A 21,434-nucleotide genomic window follows, 5' to 3' on the forward strand; every position below is an offset into this window, starting at 1 on the left:
GGGTAGAGATGGGGTTTTACTATGTTGCCCAGGCTGGTCTCGAACTTCTGGCCTCAAGTGATGCTCCTACCTTGGCCTCCCAAAGTGCTGGGATTACAGGCATAAGCAATTGTGCCCAGCCATAATTTCTGTATTTGAGCCAAGAGGCCTGTGTTCAGTGGCTTGACAATACCACCTTTCTCCCCATCACAGGACTTTGCATGTGCAACTCTAATTCACAGACATACTTTCTCCATACCTCATCTTTCCCTTCTGTTTTTTTTTAATGGTAAAGAATCATATATACATTCACCTGAATGAGAAATTCAACAGACATAAAAAAAAAAAGTGTGTGTGTGTGTGTGTGTGTGTAGTTGTATAAACATATATTGAGGTTCACAACATATATCAAGGCCCTGACTATGTGTGTCTACGTATATATATGTTGCATATAAACACACAATTTAAAAAACAAAGCAAACACCCATATAGTTGCATCCCAGATTAATGTCCCTCCGGCCCCACTGAACCCCCCTCTTCCTTCACCTGTTCCCTCCTCCCTGTCCCCCTCATCCTTGGCAGACATAGCCCGAGTTCAGGAACATTATCTCTGGCCCTAGGCAAGATTAGACACCTCTGCTGGCCCTGCACCCCACCTGGTTTCCGGAGGCCATCCCCCGCCCTAATTCATTCATGACTTCTGGCGTTATTCGCTTGCTGTTTCCCATGGGCCTCTGTCAGTGTCTGGTCTGCCTGTTTCAGCGCCCTGCAGAGGGTCCATCGCACAGCAGGAGCTCGCTACTTGAATAAATACCAAGTTCTATGCCACAGAGCGCTGTGGAGGTAGAGACAGGGAAGTCACTGAGCGTTTGTGCTGGGCCTGTTGAAACAAAGCCACCTGCCTCCCAGGAGCTGAGGCTGGGCGGCAGGCTGTCACCCCAGCCCAGAGGCATGCGGTGACAGCGGCACACGTGGGAGGCTGCTGGGCCGCCCGGTACACAACCAGTGTGGCTGCCACGGGAGGCAGAAGCACGTGTGGCCCCTTGAACCTAGGTCTGGCCCCAGGCAGGTGGCTCCGTGACTGTTTGGGGAACTTGTGCCTGCTGAAATGGGAAGACTGTGGGAAGCCAATGGAGTGGGGGGAGGGGAGGCGGTGAGACTGACGGTGGGAGTCGCCACATTTTCTGTCTGGACTGCTTTTCCCTCCTGACTCCCCTGGCTAGCTCAGCCTTTCTTCAGCAAAGCCCCTGCCATAACTGGGTTGGCCCCTCCCACTAGGTTCCCCCCACCCCCTGCCCCGCTTCTGGGTTCCCATGTTGCCTGTATTCCTCCATCACAGGCCCAACCGCTCTGCCTGGGCCCCTCCATCCCACCCTGGTCCCTCTACCTGTGCCTCATCTTACCCTGACCCCTCTTCCTGGGTTCCTTGTATCCCAGCCCTGACCCCTCAGCCTAGGCTCCCCCTCTGATCCTGCTCCCTCTGCCTGGGTCTCCCCAAACCGGTCAGATCCCCGACCCCTCTGGGCTGTCTCTGGGAATGTGTCTGTCAGACAGGACTGGGGTTCCCTCAGTCACCGCTGTGTTGCCAGCACTGCCCGTAACAGGGCTTGGACCAGGGGAGATATTCTGACTTTGTGAATCTGAGGCAGGGCCTCATTTTTATGGGTTTTTCAAATACCCCTTCATACCCCATGATTCTGACAGGCAGTCCTGAAGTCCAAGCACTGTTTCTTGGTTTTTGTTTTTTTTGAGATGGAGTCTCCCTCTGTCACCCAGAATAAAGTGCAGGGGCGCGATCTCGGCTCACTGCAACCTCCACCTCCCAGGTTCAAGCAATTCTCCTGCCTCAGCCTCCCAAGTAGCTGGGACTACAGACACATACCACTATACCCGGCTAATTTTTTGTATTTTTAGTAGAGACAAGGTTTCACCATGTTAGCCAGGATGGTCTCGATCTCCTGACCTCATGATTCGCTCGCCTTGGCCTCCCAAGGTGCTGGGATTACAGGCATGGGCCACCGTGCCCGGCCATGTCCAAGCACTGTTCTAAAGGCACATTTAATCTTCACCACATCCCTATGAGGTAGGTAAGTGATTTATCCCTAGTTTTACAGATGAGGAAAATGAGGCCCAGAGAGGTTCGGTCACTTGCCCAGGGGACACACAGCCAACAGGTGGCCGAGGGAGGAATTGAATGTAGGTGGGCTGACAGTGAAGGTCACATTCTTATCCACATGGATATCTTTTTTTTTTTTAGACGGAGTCTTGCTCTGTTGCCAAGGCTGGAGTGCAGTGGTGCTCACTGTAACCTATGCCTGCTGGGCTCAAGAGATTCTTCCGCCTCAGCCTCCAGAATAGCTGGGACCACAGGCGTGCGCTGCCACCACACCCAGCTAATTTTTGTATTTTCAGTGGAGATGGGGTTTCACCATGTTGGTCAAGCTGATCTCCAACTCCTGGCCTCAATTGATCCACCTGCCTTGGCCTCCCAGAGTGCTGGGATTACAGGCATGAGCCACCGCGCCCGGCCTGGATATGTTTTTTTAAATCAACTCATTTTATTTTCCTTAACTTGTCCAAGGTAGTATCATAAAATCAGGGGGTGAGTTGCAAACACTTTTTCCTAATACTCGTTAAAGGAAGCTCATATCCATTTAAAATACAACGCTTTCCTCCCCGCACCACCCAAATCACCTCAAGCACCCCATTTTGGGAAATGCTGCGCCACACTAAAGGCTGGTTGCCTAGGAGAAAACTTCAGGAAGCAGCTTTAATGAGTAGATAAGAATGATTTGCAATTAGCATCAATTGTCTGTATGCAAATTAAAGCTCCCAACTGCAGGGTCCTCTTTTGCAACGGGTTCCTCTCCCATTTCATTTCCTTCATTTCTGGGTTCAGCAGATCCTTTCCTTAGACACAGGGTAATTTCATGCCCACTCTCCCATCTCAGCCACAGTCTGCTCGAGGCCTGGCTGTCTTTATGTTTCAGATTTCATATCCTCACAGTTGTTCGGGTTCACTAACATGGGTGGTGGTCCCATGCCCGGGACGGGGGCTCCCACAACCGAGACCTGAGACCCCGTTGTAGACTCTCTTGGCTCCATGTCCCTCTCAGTGGCACAGTTTTGTTTTGTTTTGTTTTTGGGACAGAGTCTCTCTCTGTCGCCCAGGCTGGAGTGCAGCGGCGCGATACCCGCCTCCTGGGTTCAAGGGATTCTCCTGCCTCAGCCTCCCAAGTAGCTGGGATTACAGGCGTGTGCTACCATGCCTGGCTAATTTTTGTATTTTTAGTAGAGATGGGGTTTTGCCATGTTAGCCAGGCTTGTCTTGAACTCCTGACCTCAGGTGATCCTCCCACCTTGGCTCCCCAAAGTGCTGGGATCGTAGGCATGAGCCTATGCCTGGTCCCAGTGGGCACAGTCATTCATTAGTCTCAGTGATAATCTGATACTTACCTGTTTCCCTCACCTGATGGTGGGCGGTGGGGAGCCCTGGGGGCCTGATCCAAATGTGCTCGTGATTTCTCTCAGCCCCAAGCACAGTGTCTGGGACAGAGCAAATCCCCAAGAAATACTTATGAATGGAATGAATGAATGAATAAATGAATGAAAGAGTCATTCAAAAGAGTCCAGGCAGGGTGCAGTGGCTCACACCGGTAATCCCAGCACTTTGGGAGGCTGAGGTTGGCAGATCCCTTGAGGGTAGGAGTTTGAGACCAGCCTGGCCAACATGGTGAAACCATGTCTCTACTAATACAAAAATCAGCTGGGCATGGTGGTGGGCACCTGTAGTCCCAGCTACTTGGGAGGCCAAGGCAGGAGAATCACTTGAACCTGGGAGGCGGAGACTGCAGTGAGCCAAGATCGTGCCATTGCAGTCCAGCCTGGATGACAGAGCAAGACTCCCTCTTAAAAACAATAATAACAACGAAACAAGGCATATTTTTCAGGTCCCCAGACCTACTGAGTCAGAAACTCTGGGTGGGGCCCAGCAGCTGGGCTGCATAAGCCTTTGGGGACCACTGCCGTATACTACAGAGCCTAGAAGGCCAGACCATGACCTTCCAGACCTCCTTGTGGCTGGGATGGCCTCGTGTTGCCAGCTGCTGAAGGGGGTTCTGGGAAAGTGTCTGCTTTCTCCATAGGAAGGGAAAGGGAAAGGGAAAGGTGCTTGGAGGCTGCCACCTTTCCTTCTGTTCTCTGCCCCCAACAGCCATCCACCAGGCACCACAGCTCCATCTCAAGGCCAAGGAGCATGGTAAGGACACTGAGCAGGGAGACACAGAGCGCCCATCCTTCATGCTCTCCATGAGCTGCAGCACTAGCCCGGCTCTCTCCGACTTCACGTCACGGGACTATTAGACCTCTATTTGTTTAAGCCACAGTGGGTCGGGTTTCCTGTGGCCTCCAGCCAAATGCACTCTAACAGATACAGTCTGTAACCCCTAAGAAAGCATAAAAACTTCTGGTCTCAGGAGAGAGCAAAGAAAAATGAGGCATAAGGTCAGAGAGAACCAGAGACAGATGAAGACAGAGATACATAATGCCAGGGGTTTCTTTCCCACCACCTGGGTGGGGTCCCTGAAGGCTGATGGATGGGCAAGAAGGCAGCAGCCCATGAGCACCCCCAATTCTGTCAGCAAACCAGTGAGTGCGTCCGTGAGTGTGTTTCTGGGAGGAGAACCCCCCACCGTCAGGACTGTAGAACTAGAACTATCAGAAGTGGAAGGTGGTCAGAGCCCGGACGAGGTGCAATAGCTTACCTGGGCTGCTTTGGCGGGTCTCGGCTGCCCCCGGCCAGGCCCGTGGGGGTGCTGGAGCCAGAGGAGTACAGCTTCGGTCGGTAGCCCTTGCCTTGGCCAGCAACTGCGGGGGCAGGGGAGACCTCCCGCCGCCTGTCTGTGTGGTGGGATCTCCCTGCGGCCTCGAGACCCCCGCCACAAAGGCCCATACTTCCAGGGGGCTTGTGTGGCTTGGCGGGCCGTGGTGCCTTGGCCAGGGACATGCAGCTGGGACTGGAGGTGTAGAGGGTGGTGTCAATGCCGCTGTCGCTGGAGCCGCCCTTGGAGAGGGGGTCTTGCTCTGGCTCCAGGGGGTCCAGGGGGTCGAACCAGCGGTCGTCGCTGTGGCTGCTGGATGCGTTGCTGGAGAGGGTGTTGCTGCTGGAATGACTCGAGTACTGAGGTTCTCCCTGAGGGGCAAGAGAAGCGTGTCATCCCAGACTCCAGGGCAGGGGTACATCTTCCCTCTCTGGGTCCTCCCTCTGCTTGGGCCTGAACCCTAGGACCAGACAGCTTCAAATCCTGGCTGCTCATCTACTGGCCGTGTTACCTTGGGCAAGTGATTTAACTTCCCTTGGCCTCTGTTTCCACATCTGTAAAATGGAGGGTAACAGAAAGCCTGCCTCGTGGGGCTCCTTGCAGGAACAAATGACATCATGCATATAACAGGCTTCCCACATCTCAGACTCAGCGAATCTAAGACTCAACTCAGCACCCTCCCTCCCACACCATCTTCCCTGTCTCAATGATGCTGGCCATGCTTTCAGCCGCCCCTGCCGACAGCCGTGGACCTACCTTGGCCCCGTTTTTGCTCTCACTCACGTCCAGCCCAACAGCAAATCCCGTTGCCAGCGTCCTCAAAACATATCCGGGACCTGTCACTTCCTGTTCCACAGCTCTGCCGGGTCCTGTCCATGCCTGTCCTGTCCACCACCTCCCCTGGGCCAGAGCAGCAGCCTCCTCCCTGGTCTCTCTGCACCCTCATCCCCGTTTATTCCCCATGCATAGCCAGCAGGAGGCCGGGAACACCTGAGTTATATTATGGCCCCCACCTGCAGCTCCATCTTACTCCAGGCACAAGTGAGAGTTCCCAGCACCACCCACAGATGATTTTAGTGCCATGTTCTGGTCTCCAACTTCATCCCCCCACTCCTGATCACACTGCTTTGGCCACGTCGGCCCCCTTGCCGTTCTCTGAACACGCTGGATCACCTCCCATGTGATCTCCCTCTGAGCCTCTGTGCCTGCTGCCCCGTCTGCCTGCAATGCTCTTCCCTGAGAGATCTTTGTGGGCCGCCCCTTCCTTCACTCAAGGTTTCAGCTCAAAGATCACCCCTTCAAAGGCCCTCTCTGACTATGTCATCCTAAAGCTGCAGTGCTTGTCACTTTCCCCTCTGAATTGTGCTTTTTCTTTTCCTTTCTTTAACTTTTGAGATGGAGTCTTGCTCTGGCTGGAGTGGAGTGGTGCGATCTTGGCTTACTGCAGCCTCCGCCTCCTGGGTTCAAGCAATTCTTGTACCTCAGCCTTCCAAGAGGCTGGGATTACAGGTGCCCACCACCACGCTCAGCTAGTTTTCGTACTTTTAGTACAGATGGGGTTTTACTATGTTGCCCAGGCTGGTCTCGAACTCCTGACTGCAGGTGATCTATCCGCCCTGGCCTCCCAAAGTGCTGGGATTACAGGCGTGAGCCGCTGTGCCTGGCCCATGCTTTTTCTTATACAACAGATCTGTTTATCTGCTTACTGCTTGCTGCCCCCACTGGGAAGTCAGCTTCCTGAGGACAGGGCTGGTCTGTCTTCTTCATTACCATGGTCCCAATGTCTGGCATGTTGTAAGCACTTGTCAAACACCTGCTGAATGAATGGATGCCCCGGCAAACCATCTCCTTCTCCAGGACACACAAGAATACATTTCACAGCCTTCCTGGGTCACGGAAGACTACATTTCCCAGCCTCCCTTGCGGTTAGGTTTGGCCATGTGGTAGAATGGAAGTGATTCATGCCATCTCCAGGCCTGGACTAAAAAACACCTCCTGTGTGATCTTTTTTCCCCACTCACCTCCACTGCTGGAAAGATGCAGGAACCCAACAGAGGGCTTGGAAGCTCTGAGGGAAAGCAGAGCCAGGAGAGGGAGGGAGCCTGGGCTCTGAATCACCACATGGATGGTGGGTAGATGTTCACTGAATACCTGCACTGTGTTGCTACAGGAAAGGGAAATTCACTTCCACTGTATGAGGACATTGAGATTCCGGGCTGTCTGTTACAGCAGCTGATTTACCATGACTGATAGAACACTGAGGAAACTGTGGCTCGAGGAAGGAAAGGGATTTGCCCAAGATGTCCTGGCTGATGAGGGCTGGAGCCAGAATGTGAACCTGGTTGGTTCCAATTCCAAACCAAGTATTCAACCCCTCTGGAGTGGAAGGTGGTAGAGATAGAGGATGTGCTCAAGTGTGAAGCTCAAAGGCCACACCCAGGCCGGCCTCGTTCCCTGGTGGGGCAGGGCAGGGCCCAGACTTACTTTGGAATGCCTGTTGGGGGAGTCTTTGCCTGCTGCATCCTGCCTGGACGCGTGCTTGCTCCCGCTGCTTCCGGCTATGGCTGAGAGCCTGGCCTGGGCGGGCACATGCCACAAAGGCTCTGTAGGAAAACAGGAGACACACCAGTGGTTAGGAGTGACTCAGGCCAGGGCCTGAAGAATCCAGCCCCTCTGCCAGACTGTCTGCTTACCCAGGGCATGACCCCATCAACTTATTCCTTGGAATGTAACACTCAGTAACAGAGAATACATGCTCAGCACTTACTATGTGCCAGAACCGTTGTGAGAGCCTCACTGAGGCCGTACAATAATCCCATTTCCCTCCCTCCCTGTCTTCCAGGCTAAAGTGCAATGGCATGACCATAGCTCACTGTAACCTCAAACTCCTGGGCTGAAGCCATCCTCCCACCTCAGCCTCCCAAGTAGCTAGGAGTACAGGCGTGCATCACCATGCTTGGCTATTTTCCATTTTTTTTTTTTTTTGAGTTCTTGCTATGACATCCAGGGTGGTCTTGAACTCGTGGCCTCAAGTCATCCTCCTGCCTCAGCCTCCCAAAATGCTGGATGACAGGCGTGAGCCACCATGCCTGGCCTCCTTTAGCCATTTTTCTATGAGATTGACTGTCTTTTATCTTATTGGTTGGTAGGGTTCTTTACAAATGCAAGGTAGCAATTCTTTGTTGGTCATATTCATATAACTTTTTTAAAAAACAAAAATGGAATCATAATAAACATTGTCCTACAACTTGATTTTTCACTTTGTAATATATTTATACTTGCTTTTCTCTTTATATCTTCACATCTTCACATAATTGAATGTGATGTTACCTTTTTAAATAGCTACATAATAGTATTGCACCAAGTAAATGCATATCAATGACCTGCCAGTTTCCTACTGATAGATATTTGTGGTTAGGTGAGTTTCTCTGGCAGTGTGTTTTAATTGAGTGTGTGTGTGTGTGTGTGTGTGTGTGTGTGTGTATCTTCAACAATGTTGCAATGGCCATTCTTCCACGAGACTTTCAGGAGACTTTCAGCACGTGTGGAATTGTGTGTAAGGCAGAGAGTTCTACTGGTGGAATTGCTGGTGCAAAAGTAAAGCAGGTTTAAGAGCAGTGGCTGTTGTGGGTGTCAACTGGTCTAAACTCCTGAGACTAGTCACTGTGCCTGAACCGAGTATCTTGTTGACCTTGAAAAATACTGGCCAGGCAAGGTGGTTCATGCCTGTAATCCTAGAACTTTGGGAGGCTGAGGTGGGCAGATCACATGGTCAGAAGTTTGACACCAGCCTGGCCAATATGGTAAAACCCCATCTCTACTGAAAACAGAAAAATTAGCCGGGCATGGTGGCACATGCCTATAGTCCCAACCACTTGAGAGGCTGAGGCAGAGAATCCCTTGAACCCGGAGGCAGAGGTTGCGGTGAGCAGAGATTTCACCACTGCACTCCAGCCTGGGGAACAAAGTGAGACTCCCTCTCAAAAAAAAAAAAAAATTGACCAACCCCAATAGAGGGCACTTAGATAAGATCTATGGAAATTACAAGTACACTAACTGAGGAGCTGAACGCAGATGGTTTAACCCCAAAGCTGGCTTTCCATCACGAGGGCATTCAAGATAATTATCTCAATGATAATTCCAATTAAGCACGTGTTCTGTACCCAGTGCTGCTGTGGTGCTCTGCATACATCACCCTGCTGTATCCTCCCAGTACCACTGTGAAGTGGATATCAGGGCCATCTCTAACAGATGTGGAACAAGACTCGGAGAGGTTAAGCAGCTGGTCCAAGGTCACACAGTGGGAAAGGCCCAGGCAGGACGCAGGGCTCAGGCTGGCCTGGTTTAGAGCCTGTGCTCTTAAGCCCTGCCCCTCCCCGGGCTTCACCAACGATGGCAATGCCAGCAGTGGTGAACAGTGAGTGCCTGAGAGATGGGAGGCCTTGTTCTCCTAATGATGGGCCATGGGCTTGGCAAGCATGATCTCACTGGAACCCCCAAACTGTCCTGGAAGGAGAGACACCTAGGATGTCCACTAGAGGGGAGGGACCTGAGGCTGAGAGGGAAGAGGTCACTGCTGAGGCCACACGCCAAGCACACGGTTAACTCAGAACTGCCCACCAGGCCTGTGGAACCCTGAGATGGCAACCACACCACCACCACCTCCAGTGCAAGCCCAGGGCAGCCTGGGGCCCATGTTCCTGCTGGGGAGGGTGGCCTGGGTGACCGGGCAGGGCACTCAGGGCCACTGCAGAGAATGATCTGGCTGGATGTGGTCTAGTCTCAGTTGAGGGTGTCACTGCCTGCATGGCTTTCACTTGGGAACCCTGGATGCAAAGCAGGGAGACTGGCCTCCTTGTCCACCTGCTCTGCCTCCATCAATGGTTTTCCTCTTTGTGGCATCCTTATACGCCCAGAAGGTGCTGGTTCTCCAAGAGACAGGCAGTTACTCTGGGAAACCACATTTCTACAGAGCAAAGCCCATGGCAGTTACATCCAGCCTCAAAAACTACCAACGACAGACAATTCCAATGCTCTGCCTCTGGGCTGACCTCTGCCTGACTTGAGACTGGAACTCGGCTGCCCTGCAGCACTTCCACTTGTTTATCTATCGGGCACCTCGCACCGAACACAGACAAGGCCAAGGTCAAGGGCTGTACCTTCCCCCAAACCTGTATCTCCCAGGGTCCTCCTGCTCAGTTCACGGCTTCTCCTTTGAGCTGCTGAGGCCAAAACCCCTGTGGCATCCTTGACTTCTCTCATGCACACAACTAGGCATCATTAGGAAATTTGGTTAACGCTGCCTTTAAAATACTATATCCAGGCTGGGTGCAATGGCTCATGCCTGTAATCCCAGCACTTTGGGAGGCTGAGGTGGGAGGATCACCTCAGGTCAGGAGTTCGAGACCAGCCTGACTAACATGGAGAAACCCTGTCTCTACTAAAAATACAAAATTAGTCAGGCATGGTGGCGGGTGCCTGTAATCCCAGCTACTCGGGAGGCTGAGGGAAGAGAATTGCTTGAACCCAGGAGGTGGAGGCTGCGGTGAGCCGAGATCTCGCCATTGCACTCCAGCCTGAGCAACAAGAGCGAAACTCTGTCTCAAAAAAAGAAATAAAAGAAAAGAAAATACTATATCCAGAACCGTGCATCTCCCCCTTCTTCTGTTCCTACCTGGTCCTGCTCCCACCCCACCTAACAGTAATCTGTAGCCAGGGGGGCCCTAGGAACACCCAAGTCAGATCTCGTCCCTCCTCTGTGCAGGAGACTGAGGCCTGTGGCTCCTGCCCCACTCTGAGTACAGGACAAAGGCCTCTGTGCGGCCGATGAGGCCCCACAAACTCTGCCCCTGTCCCCTCCCTGACATCAATTCTCACCACATGGGCCTCCTCACCACCACCTGAGGGTCACCAACTAGCTGTTCTCTTTCCCTGGAATGTTCTCATCCCTGCTGACTTCTTTGCATTATTTCAGCCTCACTTGAAATCTGATTTGCTCAGAGACGGCCCCCAAACCCTGTCAATCTCTTTCTGCAACTTTGACAGTTTCCACTTTTTTTTCTTTTCTCTTTTTGAGACAGAGTCTTGCTTTGATGCCTAGGATGTAGTGCAGTACCACAATCTCGGCTCACTGCAACCTCCGCCTCCCAGGTTCAAGCAATTCTCTGCCTCAGCCTCCTGAGTAGCTCGGATTACAGGCACCCGCCACCATGCCTGGCTAATTTTGTATTTTTAGTAGAGACAGGGTTTCACCATGTTGGCCAGGATGGTCTCGAACTCCTGACTTCAAGTGATCTGCCCACCTCGGCCTCCCAAAGTGCTGGGATTACAGATGTGAGCCACCATGCTCAGCCTAGTTTCCACTTTATACTTAGCATTACCGGTTAATATGTTATCATGATTGTGCCCCTGTTATGGTCCAATTCTCCCCCCAGACTGCCTGCTCCAAGAAGGCAGAAAACGTGCCTGCCTGGCTCACCCTGTATCCCTGGCGACCAGCCTGGTGGCATCATCAGTTGAATGCATGCACAGGTGAAAGGCCAACTTCCTCCCCATCCTGGCTGTTCCGAAGTTCTCCTGCCCTGGCTCTGCCCTCAGCTGGCCCTGATCCTGGCCTGGGCCCTCCCCTGGTTCTCTGGATCAGCCTTCAGTGACCTGCTGGCCCTCCTATCCCAACCTCAACATGCCGGGCAGGGGACAGCGTGAGAGACTTGCTAAAATCCCAGCCAGGCACGGTCTCAGGGCAGCTGGTGACCCTGGAGGCACATTCCCAACTTGGGTGCTCTGAGGCCTAGGAAACCCGTTCTAGGGGTGAGGGATTGTGGGTGGAGCTTCCGGAGCGGTTCTGGGACGTGCAGGCCTCCGTTCATATCCCGTGATGCCACTCATCAGCAGTGACCTGGGACAAGTGACAACCTTTCTGTGCCTCATCGTCCTCCTAACTGGGGCAGTCGCAGTGCCCACTCTGTCGCATTCCTGAGATGACTCAACACGAAGGCATGTGTGGTGCTGCACACTTGACAATCCACTAAACTGTGCTGCTGTTACTAGGATGGTTCGCTCCATCGGGGCTGGGCAAACCCCTACATTTGCTGTGAAGCCTGATCCTTTCCATCTTTAGTGAAGTTTCTTTTTTTTTTTGAGACAAGGTCTTGCTGTCGCCCAGGCTGGAATGTAATGTTATGATCACGGCTCACTGCAGCCTCAAACTCTTGGGCTCAAGCGATCCTCCCACCTCAGCCTCTTGAGCAGCTGGGACCACAGGTACGCACTACCATGCCTAGCTATATTTTTAATTTTTTGTAGAGGCAGATGTGGTTGCCCAGGATGGTTGTGAACTCCTAGCCTCAAGGAATCCTCCCACCTCAGCCTCCCAAAGTGCTAGGATTATAGGTGTGAGCCACCATGCCTGGCCTTTTTTCTGGGTCTTGAATACATTCTAGAATTCATGATAATTTTTTTTTTTAGATGGTGTCCCACTCTGTCTCCCAGGCTGGAGTACAATGGCACAATCTCAGCTCACTGCAACCTCCACCTCCCAGGTTCAAGCGATTCTCCTTCCGCAGCCTCCTGAGTAGCTGGGATTACAGGCACCCACCACCACACCTGGTTAATTTTTGTATTTTTGGTAGAGATGGGGTTTTATCATGTTGGTCAGGCTGGTCTTGAGCTCCTGACCTCAAGTGATCCACCTGCCTCAACCTCCCAAAGTCCTGGGATTATAGGCGTGAGTCACTGCGCCCGGCCTCATGATGATTTCTAAACACAGATTCCCCTGATCTGTGCATGCGTGCGGGGTGTGTGTGTGTGTGTGTGTGTGTGTGTGTCGGCAGCAATTTAGGAGTCGACTGTAACAACGTCCCAAGGAAGTGGGACTGGAGCCAAGCTCCAGGGAGCAGAAGAGGGAAGGGCAACAGTGAGTTTCTTATTTGGGGCCCATGGTATATGTGGGAAACATTTCCTCCCCATTTTATACTTTCGTGTAATGAAATGGTCAAGCAACACTTCTCTCTTCTTCTGAATTTGGTGAAAAGGAAAAAAAGAGTTCCGAATCTGTCTTGGAGCAAAGATGACAAAATTGCAGGCAGTGATAGGCATGATCAAGTATGCCGAGGACAGGAGCAAACCATGGCAGGCCCTGGAGGCAGCAGAGAGACAGAGGCCCCCGAAGTCCCACCTGCTTCCCTGAAGTCAAACCACTATCCCTGTTTTAAGAGAATCATGGGCTGAGAGGCTGAGGAATTCTCCAGGCCACAAATCTTGGGGCATGCAGCCTCTTCTGTATCCTAGAGCGCCTGGGGGAGCTGGTGTGCTGATGGGGTTGCCTCTCCCAGCTGCCTGAAAATTCTCAAACACTCCCTAAGAGGACATCTGCTCCCACTCTGACATCACTGCTTTCTTTATTTCTTTCTTTTTTTTTTTTTTGAGACAGAGTCTCACTCTGTCGCCCAGGCTGGTGTGCAGTGGCACGATCTTGGGTCACTGCAGCCTCTGCCTCCCAGGTTCAAGCAATTCTCCTGCCTCAGCCTCCCAAGTAATTGGGATTACAGGCACCCACCACCATACCCCACTAATTTTTATATTTTTAGTAGAGATAGGGTTTCACCATGTTGGTCAGGCTGGTCTCGAGCTCCTGACTTCGTGATCTCCCTGCCTCGGCCTCCCCAAGTGCTGGGATTACAGGTGTGAGCCGCCGCACCCGGCTGACGTCACAGCTTTCTAACACTAGTCATTTGTCTGCTTCCTTCTGAATCCAACCTGCCCATTCATCTGCTGGTTCTCAGCCTTCAAAAGGGCTACAAGTTTGTTCTATAAAATTATGTTTAAAATATTTATCTGAGTCATCCACGACATGATTAATAATGGGGAAGAAACACATGAGAAGATGCTCAGTCTCAGCAGTCTTCAGAAAAATTCCAATTACAAACAGTGTCGGCCAGGTGTGGTGGCTGGCGCCTGTAATCCCAGCATTCTGGGAGGCCGAGTTAGGAGGATCACTTGAGCTCAGGAGTTCGAGACTAGCCTGGGTAACATGGTAAGACCTTGTATCTATAAAAAAATGTTTTTAAGGCCAGGCGCGGTGGCTCACGCCTATAATCCCAGCACTTTGGGAGGCCGAGGCGGGTGGATCACGAGGTCAAGAGATCGAGACCATCCTGGTCAACATAGTGAAACCCCGTCTCTACTAAAAATACAAAAAATCAGCTGGGCATGGTGGCGCGTGCCTGTAATCCCAGTTACTCAGGAGGCTGAGGCAGGAGAATTGCCTGAACCCAGGAGGCGGAGGTTGTGGTGAGCCGAGATCGCGCCATTGCACTCCAGCCTGGGCAACAAGAGCGAAACTCCGTCTCAAAAAAAAAAAAAAAGTTTTTAAAAATAATAAAATAAAACCACAATGTGATACCACCACATGCACACCAGAATAAATGAAACACAGAGATTGGTGAGAGCATGGAGCAACTAGAACCCTCACGTTGCTGGTTAGACTGTAAGATGCTTCGTCATCTTGGGAAACAGTTTGGCCCCTTCCTATAAAGTTAAACATACTGGCCTGGTGCAGTGGCTCACACCTGTAATCTCAACACTTTGGGAGACTGAGGAGGGCAGATCACTTGAGGCCAGGAGTTCAAGACCAGCCTGGGCAACGTGTTGAAACTCCATCTCTACTAAAAATACAAAATAGCTGGGCGTGGTGGCTCATGCCTGTGTTCCCAGCTACTTGTGAAGCTGAGGCAGGGGAGAATCGCTTGAGTCTGGGAGGTGGAGGTTGCAGTGAACCAAGATCATGCCACTGCACTCCAGCCTGGGTGACACAGCGAGACTCTGTCTCAAAAAATAGATAAAATAAAATAAAGTTAAACATATAACCTAGCAATTTCACTCCTAGGTGTGTACCTTACAGAAATGTAAGCATATGCTCATCAAAAGACAAGCACAAGAATGTTCCTAGCAATACTGCTCTAAGGAGCCCAAACTGCAAACAACCCAAATGTCTATCAACACCAGGATGTGGCAATAAACTGTGGCTCATTCAGACAATGGGGGATACCACTCAGATACTGCGATGCTATGTACAATCATGCGGCTGGCTGTCATAAATGTAATGCTGAGTGACAGAAGCCAGACATACATACACAAAATAGACACAGTGTGATTCTGTATTCTATGAAATTCCAAATCTGGCAAAGCTCACGCCATGAGAAGTAGGACAGGGTTCCTTTGGAGGTACTAACTAGGAGAGGAATGGGGACTTGGGGAGACTGGTCACGTTCTGTTTCCTGCCTGGGTGTGTTCACTCTGTGATAGGTTATTAGATGTGTGCCCATGATGTGGGCCCTTTTCTTTTTTTTTTTGAGATGGAGTCTCGCTCTGTCACCCAGGCTGGAGTGTAGTGGTGTAATCTTGGCTCACTGCAACCTCTACCTCCCAGGTTCAAATAATTCTCCTGCCTCAGCCTACTGAGTAGCTGGGATTACAGGTGTGCACCACCATGCCTGGCTAATTTTTGTATTTTTAGTGGAGACGGGGTTTCACCATGTTGGCCAGGCTGGTCTCGAACTCCTGACCTCAAGTGATCTGCCCACCTTGGCCTCCCAGAGTTCTGGGATTACAGGTGTGAATCACCGCACCCGGTCAGGTGGGCTCTTAATACGTGCTGTATGTCCATAAAAGTTGAAAACAACATAGAAGGGTTTATGTAATGAAAAGCCACAGGATGCAGTCAATTCTGCTCCTGAGAGCACCACGTGCTTATTGCTTTTCAGCTACCTTCCCTGGTGGCTCCCAGCTCCGTGTCACACAGCTGCATGCCAGCTCTGGCCTTATCAGCGGGAGCAGACGCCACCTGCTGATGCCCTGTCTGGATGGATGAGGATCTTGCTCGCTGGTTCCGCTGCTCTCCTGGGTGCCCTCTCTAGTCTTACACGTGGCGCTTACAGTTTTCTTTTGTGTTTTATCCGTCACTGACAGGAAGTGGAGTGTTGCCTGTCAAGCTCTAAGTAAGAGGTCCTGAGGAGTGAGGCAGGTGGGTGGGCACAGCAGTTGCTGGGGGCCCTACCTGGCTTCTGGCGTTCCATGGTGCTCTCCTGGCTGGTCAGGCCTCCGGAAGAAGAGTCACCGCTGGACGTCCCATCGTGGCTGAAGTGGGGATCAAGAGATAGCAGGGGGTGTGGGGCGGCCGCGTACCTGCAGGGGATGAGAGGAGACCCGCCCAGGGTGAAAGACCGGCCCGTGTCGAAAACCACCCCAGCCTGAGCCTTGTTTGCCGTGGGTTTTAGACACACAGGAGGCTCCGCCGTGGATCAGAGAGAGAAAGCTGCTGGCAAGGCTGGATGAGTAAGCCTGGAAACGTGCTACTAGCTGCGGGTCCGGGATGAGAGTCTCGCCTGGGACGCCTGCCAGGGAGGTGGTGGCGGTGGCGGCAGGGAGCACAGGGCAAGGAGGGTTCCTCAGGGAAGGAGGGGGCAGAGTCTGCTTGGGCAGACAGCCCTAGCCCTGGGCTCATCCGGGGTCCTGTTTTCTGGCTGTGACACTGGGTGAATGTCCCCAGCAGCTACTTCCCCGGGCCTATCCTGGGCTGCCTTTTGGTGCAGCAAGCCCTGAGCTGGTCAATTGAGGCTTTAAACCTCACCACACGGCCTCTTGCCTAGACAGATGCAGTCACTTCCTACCCCTGAGCCTCAGTTTCCCTAGCTGTCAAGAGGTGAACACAGTAGGCCCTTCTTCTTAGGACTGAAGGATGCCCTGTCATGTCCAGTGTTTACTGGGGGCTGGTTCCCGACACGTGGTGACTTGGGACACCTGGCTGATGAGCTGGAACTCTGCGTGTCCCCCTTTGCAGCTGGAGCAGGGGACACAGGGAAGAAACTGTGGTGCAGAAGCTTGGCTCAGTGCAGCCTGGACCTCCCTGGCTCAAGTAATCCTCCCGCCTCAGCCTACAGAGTACCTGGGACTACAGGCACATGCCATCATGCCTGGCTGATTTTACTTTTTGTAGAGATGGGGGTCTCCCTACATTGCCTAGGCCAGTCTCGAACTCCGGGGCTCAAGCAATCCTCCCACCCTGGCCTCCTAAAGTGCTGGGATTACAGGCTTGAGCCACGCACCCGGCCTGAGCTGCAGTTATTCCATCTGAAAAATGATGTAACATTTTCTACCTCATAGGACTGTGGAGTGGACGGAATAAAGTTATACCCTAGACAGAGGTCCTCCTGGAGGCCAGCTCTGCACATCTGCAGGCAAGGCCAGGATTTAAGGGAGGTGGCAGGAGAAGGCTCTCCCTGTGCCCTCATGTCCCAGTGGCATTCTCTCTGTTTTTTGAGACGGGGTCTCACTCTGTCAACCAGGCTGCAGTGCAGTGGCACCATCTCAGCTCACTGCAACCTCTGCCTCCCAGCTCAAGCGATCCTCCCACCTCAGCCTCCTCAGTGACTGAGACTACAGCTGCATGTTACCATGCCCGGGTAATTTTTAGTATTTTTTGTAGAGACGAGTTTCATCATGTTGCCCAGGCTGGTCTTAAATTCCTGGGCTCAAGTGATCCACCTAGTTCAGCTTCCCAAACCACTGGGACTACAGACGTGAGCCACCACGCCCAGCCCCAGTGGCCCTGTCTACACCACAAGGTGAATCTTGTGGACACTTCTAATGCCCAGTACTCCTTGGATCAGAGCTGGTTGTGGTAAAAAGTCTTCTCCCTGCCTGGGGTTGGTTCAGGGACAGGCCTGTGACACAATTTTGGCTGATGAGGCATGAAGGGAGGTTAGAGTTATTTAGACTCCCACAAAACATTTTCAGCTCTCCACTTCCCACCAGGTGGCAGGATGCACTTCCAGGTCTCTTGATTGGCTGAATGGAGCCATGTGACCAGCGCTCGCAGCTGAGCTGTCAGGGAAGTGACTTGGAGATGCTGGCTGACTGGGCAGCCTGGGTCCTGAGAGGTCCCTGCCAATCAGCAGGGGAACAGTATAGGGGCTGAAAAATAAACTTCACTTATTTAAGCCAGGGAGACTTTCAGGTGTCTGTTACCCAGCATGGTCTCACTGAAATGGGAGAATTATGCCCAGAGTCTTCTGGGAAATCTTGCTCTTAAGAGGGATGACAAGAAAAGATGGTCTCTCTTTGTCCTCCAGATGCTGCTGGGTCCAGTTTAACATCACAAGCTGCTGCTGCCGTCTTGTTACCAGGCTGCAGGTGAGGCCCACTCTGATGGTGGAAGAGAGGAGACAAAGGGAATCTGGCCCTTGATAATGTGGTCAAGTCGTTGAATTCACCCTCCCTGGAACCTGCCCTGCTCCTGAGCTTCCTTTCCTGTGAGGTAACAAATTCCTACAATGTTTGAGCTAAATTTTGGTTACTTTGGCCAGAAGTACCTCACTGACATAGGCCCTGTGCTCTGGGGAAGTTACTGAGCCTCCATTAATAATGTTGATATTGGCCAGGCACGGTGGCTCACGCCTGTAATCCCAACACTTTGGGAGGCCGAGGCGGGCAAATCACTAGAGCTCAGGAGTTCAAGACCAGGCTGGCCAACATGGCAAAACCCCATCTCTACTAAACATACAAACATTAGGTAGGTGTGGTGGTGGTGTGTGCCTGTGGTCCCAGCTACTCAGGAGGCTGAGGCAGGAGAATCACTTGAACTCGGGTGGTGGAAGTTATAGTAAGCAGAGACTGTGCGACTGCACTCCAGCCTGGGTAACTGAACGAGTCTCTATCTCAAAAAAAAAGTGTTGATATTGCAGTTCTCGAGGTGACTCCTGGCACCTGTACTTTCCACTTGGGAGGATCTGGCGGGGGGAGGTAAGGTGATAAGGTGGGATCCCCCTACATGCCAAAGAGGAAGTAACTGACTTATCCAGGGTCACCCTGCGAGCTCAAAGCCGGGACTGTCTCTACAAAGACCTTGCTTTAACACCAGGCTTCAACGCCCTGAGCACAGTGGAGGGGTACTTCAAGGGGCACTGCACTCTCTGAAAACTCAACTCACTTGCCAGGAAAAAACACACCATCCTCCCTGCCCTCAACCAGACCTTGCCCCTCTAAAACCTCCAGGAAAGGAAGACAGAGCCAAAACATAGGAAGTACAAAACGTTAATTCTTAACTTTTCTCAATGTCTGAGGGCCCAGTTTCCACCAAAGGGATTTTACAAAGGCAACTTTGACTATAAGCAATCTTCACCTTACTAGCTGACTTCACACCTGGCTAGCTGCCTGGTAAAATGTGGCTCCATCATTGCTGGAGATCGGAGTGTTGATGCACTTACTCAGTTTTCCCAGAAAGTCGCTGTGAAATCCTCATCACTCAGGGAAAATGGCTAGATGAGCCCGGGGAGAGCGGAAAGTCTGAGTGGCGGACGCTGCAGGCTGCTCCCCATGACTAGCCTCTCCTTCCTCCTTGGTAACAGGATCCCAACTGTATCTGGGGCAGCAATGAGACCAGCTTGCCAGACTACATGTCCCAGGATCCCTTGCAGCTCTGGCCAATGAGATAAAACTGGAAGTGCCACATGTGACTTCCAGCCTCGCAGCCTCCTCAGGAGTGTGCTGCGGGTGCCTTTGCCTCACTGCCTCCTCAAGGCTGCAGCTTGAACAGCCACCTTGAACCAGCAGGAAAAAGGCCAAGGACAGTGATACATCAAGGAGGAGGGGCCTGGTTTCCCGTCAATGTGGGGAAAGAAACGATCTTGTCAGAACCACTGTTTTCTATACTATGCAGCTAAACCTAATTGGATAGACCCTCTTTAGTTGGGTATATTTTGCCTTGTTTCATCTCTCAGCTACTGTCCCCAATCAGACAACCTGTACTTTATCCAACCATGTACTTCTCTTGCTAACAAGACCTTTTTTTTTTTTCTGAGATGGTGTCTTGCTCTATTGCTTATATTGCTTAGGCAGGAGTGCAGAAGTGACGCGAACTTCCACTTCCAGGGTTCAAGCAATTCTCTTGCCTCAGCCACCGGAGGGATGACAAGCACATGCCAAGATGTCGGGCTAATTTTTTTTTTTTTGAAACCAAATCTAACTCTGTCACCCAGGCTGGAGTGCAATGGTGTGATCTCAGCTCACTGCAACCTCCACCTCCTGGGTTCAAGTGATTCTCCTGCCTCAGCCTCCTGAGTAGCCGGGATTACAGGTGTTTGCCACCAAGCCCAGCTAATTTTTGTATTTTTAGTAGAGATGGGGTTTCACCACATTGACCAGGCTGGTCTCAAACTCCTGACCTCAGGTAATCCACCCACCTCGGCCTCCCAAAGTGCTGGGATTACAGGCGTGAGCCACTGTGCCCCGCACAACTAACAAGACTTTTTATTATCCCAATGCAAACTGACCTATGTTGACCATTCACTGGGATGCTGAATATATTCCATTTGGGGCCATACCTATTACTGCCCAATTTTGGTCAAACTGATTAGAAATTGGGACATCCCAGCCTTTCATCACACACAGCTCTGGAGAAACATCCTTGGCAGAAAAGAAGATCAAATTGCCGTCTTTAACCTCACCTGAGTAATTTTAAAGTAATTATCTCTTCTTGGAAGATGAAATCACTTCACAGATAAAGGGTCTGGGGCTTTGGGAGGAGCTGACTAGCTGCGGTTTCAGGTGTCTGCAGGTAGAAGCTGGAGGAGACTCTGGGGAGGCACCTTACGGTGGGGTGGGGTCGGGCTATGAGATGCTGACTTGAGCTTCCCTCTTGGCTGTGGAGGAAAGTACCAAGACAGACAGGACTGTGGGCAGGAGCCTTGCCCGGGCAGAGAGCTCCAGCCTGCTCTGTCAATATCCCACACTGACCAGTGGGAAAAACAGGTGAATGACAGGATGCCTGGGTAAAATGATGGTCAGATGGCGTAGCTTTGTTGGCTGCCACCCCAGCAGCCATCACCTTCTCCATCCCTGCTTGGTGGAGCCCAGATTTCACTCTGGTGGCCAGCCCTCTGTCACACGACTTGAGTAAATCCTGACAGTTAACAGGCATGGGATGCAATGTGACCCTGCCAGGGGCTGAGGGGTGGGCAAGTGATCTAGTTTCTTCCCTCTTAATTGATTATTTTTGAGACAGGGTCTCACTCTGTCACCCAGGCTGGAGTGCAATGTAGCACACCTGGCTCACTGACACCTTGACCGCCTGGGGCCAAGCATGCCTCCCACCTCAGCTTCCCGAAGTGCTGTGTCAGGGTCAGCCCTCTGGAACCATAGACCTGGGTTCTCATCCTGGCTCTGTTACATCCTGGCAGAGTGACCTTAGCCCAGTGAATTCAACTCACTAAGCTGCAGTTTCCCCTCTGTAAAATGAGGGTCATCAAACTACCCACCTCAAGGAGTTGCTGGGAGGACTCACTGAGATCATGCATATAGATTGATGGAACCCAGAAACAGATCCACACAAGTATATCCAATTAATTCTGCACTCCCCCATTTTTGCCTTAAGGAACAAAAGCAGTACAGTGGAGTGGGGGTAACCTTTTCAATAAATGGCACTGCAGCAAATCAGACAACAGTAGGCAATAAAGCAACCTCCATGTAAACCTCTCACCTTATACAAGAATTAACTAAAACAAACAAAACTCAAAATGGATCACGGACTTCAATGTAAAACAGTAAAACTTCCAAAAAAAAAAAAAAAAAAAAAAAAAA

The 21,434-nt window shown here is 51.7% G+C and overlaps 1 protein-coding gene across 3 annotated transcripts in view; it reads right to left on the reverse strand.

The window, feature by feature from the left end:
- Window positions 1-21,434, reverse strand: part of SIPA1L3 (signal induced proliferation associated 1 like 3) — a 293,992-nt gene that overhangs the window by 40,445 nt on the left and 232,113 nt on the right. For all 3 annotated transcript variants that reach the window (XM_017506624.2, XM_017506623.2, XM_037730739.1), the window contains 3 exons: window positions 15,856-15,983; window positions 7,284-7,402; window positions 4,743-5,170 (listed from right to left, as the gene is read on the reverse strand). In XM_017506624.2, the coding sequence (XP_017362113.1) occupies window positions 4,743-5,170; window positions 7,284-7,402; window positions 15,856-15,983 (675 nt within the window). The remainder of the gene's footprint in view (window positions 1-4,742; window positions 5,171-7,283; window positions 7,403-15,855; window positions 15,984-21,434) is intronic.

Source organism: Cebus imitator, unplaced genomic scaffold (assembly GCF_001604975.1).
Source record: "Cebus imitator isolate Cc_AM_T3 unplaced genomic scaffold, Cebus_imitator-1.0 Scaffold356, whole genome shotgun sequence".
Classification (NCBI taxonomy): domain Eukaryota; kingdom Metazoa; phylum Chordata; class Mammalia; order Primates; family Cebidae; genus Cebus; species Cebus imitator.